The sequence below is a fragment of the Miscanthus floridulus genome, chromosome 14 (assembly GCF_019320115.1).
Source record: "Miscanthus floridulus cultivar M001 chromosome 14, ASM1932011v1, whole genome shotgun sequence".
Classification (NCBI taxonomy): domain Eukaryota; kingdom Viridiplantae; phylum Streptophyta; class Magnoliopsida; order Poales; family Poaceae; genus Miscanthus; species Miscanthus floridulus.
Genome location: NC_089593.1, coordinates 29,218,988 through 29,223,565, shown reverse-complemented (window position 1 = coordinate 29,223,565; position 4,578 = coordinate 29,218,988). Strand labels below are relative to the sequence as shown.

Sequence of the window (4,578 nt, the reverse complement as noted above, 5' to 3'; positions counted from 1 at the left end):
GCGCTGCTGCAGAGAGAATCGGGTCGTGACACACACGCACCAGCGGACCAGCCGCGCTTCGCTGAAAAACAAGCCAAATCGAACTGTTGCTACTGATTTGCTGTCAGAAAAATACTGTTCTGTTAAAAAAATAAGTGAAAAATACACATTATAAAAGACGAGCCAACGGCGCCAAATGCGTAAGGATGGCAACGGGTCGGGTTCGGATCGGGTGGAGTCTCCGAAACCCGAAATCGAAACCCGAATCCGTCCCGAAAACCGATTCGGGTGGAAATCCATCACCAAAACCAAACCCGCGGATACCCGAAACCCGAACGAATACCCGAAGCCCGAATGGATACCCGAAACCCGCGGATATATATACACATATTCACATGTATAAACAAGAGGCAACAAATAATAAATATTTTCATGAGTCAACTTTAAATAAATTTAATAATCTAAGTAAACAAATTATTATTAGTATATTATAAAACATGAGTTTTAATTCCAAATAATTTATTTCGGATATCCATTGGATATCCACGAATGGAAAACTAAACCCGAAACCGAACCCGATTGGTTTCGGAGCCCCGAACCCAAAAACCATGGGTAAAAAACCATCCCAAACCCGAACCTACGCAACCCGAAACCGGTGGATATCCGCCCCAGACCCGATCCGTTGCCATCCTTACAAATGCGCCACCGCAATCGCCACCTCCCAAACCAAACCCAGCGCAGGCGCAGCGCACAACCCCCAACGCAACGCACCGCCGCCGGTCGCCGGAGCAGAAGACAGGAGAACCCCGGGGCGCAGGCCGCCTCGGCACCAGCTTCCGCGACCCACCGCCGCGATCCCGCAACAGCCTGCCCCCCCTCCCCTCCCCTCGGGGCGTGGCCGAGTTGTAGGCATCACGGCTAGCGTTGCAGCCCCCCGGCGCGGCCCCCCAGCTGCGCAGGTGGAGCCCACGGGGACCATCGCCTCCGCCGTCGCGGCCAGCCCCGCCCCGCACGGCGGCCGCGGGGCGCTGCCCTCGGCCGGAGGAAGCCCGTCCGATCTCCTCTTCCTCGCCGGCGGCGGTCGGAGCCTCCTCCTCTGAGCCGCTCCTCTCTCTCACCCCCCCTTCCTTTCCTAGCGAATGGTCCCTTTCTCTTAGCTAACCCCCGACCCCGACGAGTTCTCACCCCGAGAGTAACCGACCCACCCACCCACACCGGCATGGAGATGAAGCTCACCATCAAGAGGGTGCCCACCGTCGTCTCCAACTACCAGGACGACGCCGACAAGCCGCGCGCCGGCTGCGGGAGGAACTGCCTCGGCGACTGCTGCCTGCCTGGTGGGCCCCCTACCCCGCCGCTCGCAGGCTTTCGCTTTGTTTTACGGTCAATCTGACGTCGTTTTCGTCCGGAATCCGGTTGAAAATCTTAGAATTATTACGATCTTGGATCCTGTCCCATTTTAAATTGTGCCCCCAAGATTCGTGCATGATTCGTTCAGAAAAATCCCAAACTTTGTACAGTAAAAGGTGCCGTTTGTGCTCCACAAAGTTGGGGGCCTTTGCACCTAAACAATCGCAACAGGGTGTTCCTTTTTTTATCTGCACTATTTTTACCCATCCCTCCGGTTAAAAATTGTTACCGCCAGTGGTTTTGGGTAACAACTGGCTGTTGTTATTACCCCGCCTCGAATTGGGTTGGATTAAATAAGGATATAAATAAACAAACGTCTTAGGCAACTGTAGATATTTATCATAATTCTCAGCCGGAACCCCAGGACATCATAACTGCCCTTTTGTAGTATTATGTGCCTATTGTATGCCTATTGTATGCCTCACTTGAAAATATGGTTTGTTTTATAACTCAGTAGAAACCTCACTGAGACATCAGCTCTGCATGTATAAAAAACTAGTATTATTTGCTTCACCTGACATGAAAGTAGCAAATTATGCTGCACTTTTATTTGACTGACATTTGCATCTTTCTTTGAGCAGCTTCCAAGCTTCCCCTCTACGCGTTCAAGTTGGATCCGGCAAAGCACTTGCAGGAGGATGCTGCTTCAACCAAGTTGCTTGTTGATATCCTCCTTAGTGAGGTAAATAAAAGCTTGTGGCTTTTGTTGGACTTCAACTGTGCTAGTTTTAGGATGTGATATATTAGGAATCAAATTATCTACATCTAGTCTAGTAAGAAATATGCATATCTCTTAAGAAGTTGGGGAAACATATTTGGACCATTCTTGTATTGAGGAGTGGAAAACCTGCCAGGCACAAACCAAACGAGCCCTAAGTCCACTTGAGCAGTAGCAAACGCATGCTTGTACGGCTTGTAAGATGATAGTTGCTGCAAGAACAGTGTCTAATATCTTCAAATATGGACCATTCTTATTTTGATTAATATATACCTTACAATGGCACTAGAACTGGCACTGTGAATCTAAATGTCGAACTCTGGTTTCGAATGAGATATGGACAGTTTTACTTTTTGTTCTGTACCACATTCTATAAAAGTAGGAAATACTTTATTGTGAAAGTTTGCTGAAATAGGTGGATAGTGAAGTCTACTTCTAATATTTATCTTTTCAGGATTCAGATTCTGAGTTTAGTATTTTGCTTTGTATTCTGGCAGTGGGAGGACAGGATGGCCCGAGGCTTATTCCGCTATGATGTCACTGCTTGTGAGACCAAGGTCATCCCTGGCAACCTTGGGTTTGTTGCACAACTCAATGAAGGGCGCCACCTTAAGAAGCGCCCTACTGAGTTTCGTGTGGACCGTGTGCTCCAGCCATTTGACCCTGCCAAGTTCAATTTCACCAAAGTTGGCCAGGAAGAGGTTCTCTTCCAATTTGAGAATGGCGATGGTGATGACAGCTATTTCCTGAATGATGCTCCAATCATTGCTGTTGATCGTGCTCCAAATGTTGTTGCTATCAATGTACATCTCTCATTCAGACTGACAATCCAACTTTTATTCTATCTCTCCTATTCTTGTTTCCAATGACTGTTTGCGATGGTTTGCAGGTGAGCCCAATTGAATATGGACATGTGCTTCTCATTCCTCGTGTTCTGGACCGCCTGCCTCAGAAGATTGATCCAGAGAGCTTCTTGCTTGCACTGCAAATGGCAGCTGAGGCAGCTAGCCCGTACTTCAGGCTTGGTTACAATAGCTTGGGTGCCTTTGCCACCATCAATCACCTCCACTTTCAGGTATTAAACTTCTGATGGTATCTAAATTTACTTCTCAGCACAAAATCCTAACCAAATAGGAGCATATTCAGTATTGTGAAGATAGTGTTATTGTGGTAACTCTTTTTTTTTTTTTGAAAATGTTGTTTAGTACTGAATGATAATTTCTTGTTTTCTGTACAGGCATACTACTTGTCAGTGCCTTTCCCTGTCGAGAAGGCAGCTACCCACAAGATCCCTCTTTCTGAGGACACAATGAAGAATGGAGTGACCGTGTCCAAGCTGATAAATTATCCTGTGAGAGGCCTGGTATTTGAGGGAGGGAACACACTGGAGGACCTGGCAAATGTGGTTTCCAATGCTTGCATTTGGCTGCAGGACAACAATGTGCCTTACAACGTGCTCATTTCTGACTGTGGCAAGAGGATCTTCCTGTTCCCCCAGGTAAAATCATTACACAATTTCGTAGCTTTGTCAAATCTGGACCGAATAGCTGGAAATCTCTTTATCATGTTCTAACAAACTTCTATCTGTTCAATAATGCAGTGCTATGCAGAGAAGCAGGCTCTGGGCGAAGTGAGCCAGGAGCTGCTGGACACTCAGGTGAACCCAGCTGTGTGGGAGATCAGTGGCCACATCGTACTGAAGCGCAGGAGCGACTATGAAGAGGCATATGAAACCTCCGCGTGGAAGCTCCTCGCCGAGGTCTCCCTCTCTGAGGAGCGCTTCGAGGAAGTGAAGGAGTACATCTTCAGCGCTGCTGGCCTGGTTCAGTCTGACGAGGAAGCCAGCGAGGGCGAGGGCACCACCACCTTTGCTCCTGTCCCGGTTACCCCTCTGCCTGTCGCTGAAGGCTGCCTCGTCCGCCAGTGAGTCTATGGACTGGCTGTTGTGTGTTCCTGGTCGCCTATAACTGTGCTGGTAATAAAGCTCTGTTGGTACTGTAAGTGCTTGCGAGCGCTGTGCTCTGCTGCTACTTTGCTCTCGTTTGTGTCCTGCTGCTCTCGTGGTGAACTCGGTAATTCAGTGCTCTGCAATATTAAGCAGAGGCTATTGTATTATTTGGGTCGTTTGTTAATTATTATTACTAGAACTAAATGAAATGTGATAAACATTACTAGTATCCGCTCTCTGTTTCTACCTCGTGGCTCTCTTTGTTATGTGCTGCATTTGTGTCGAATCTGTAGTCGCTTACTCATGTTCATGATGTAACATAACATGAACTGATTCTTGATGGTCCTACTAGAAAATCAGGTGTGGGGTGATACGATGAAACTTTCATAGGTCTTGTTTGGATGCGCATGTATTCATCTTAATCTACATGTGTTGAAGTAGATTGAAGTGGAATTAAACTAAATTTCATTCCATTCCACTCCAACACACGTGGATTGAAGTGAATACACATCCATCTAAACAA

General features: G+C 47.4%; 1 protein-coding gene across 1 annotated transcript; it reads left to right on the top strand.

Annotated features, from left to right (window-relative positions):
* The first annotated feature begins 906 nt into the window (after positions 1-906).
* On the top strand, positions 907-4,284 carry LOC136502722 (GDP-L-galactose phosphorylase 2-like). Its single transcript, XM_066497970.1, has 6 exons — positions 907-1,316; positions 1,971-2,071; positions 2,605-2,910; positions 2,997-3,182; positions 3,345-3,605; positions 3,708-4,284. The coding sequence occupies exons 1-6, from the start codon at positions 1,199-1,201 to the stop codon at positions 4,032-4,034; spliced, it is 1,299 nt and encodes a 432-aa protein (XP_066354067.1). The 5' UTR covers positions 907-1,198; the 3' UTR covers positions 4,035-4,284.
* Positions 4,285-4,578: the final 294 nt, after the last annotated feature.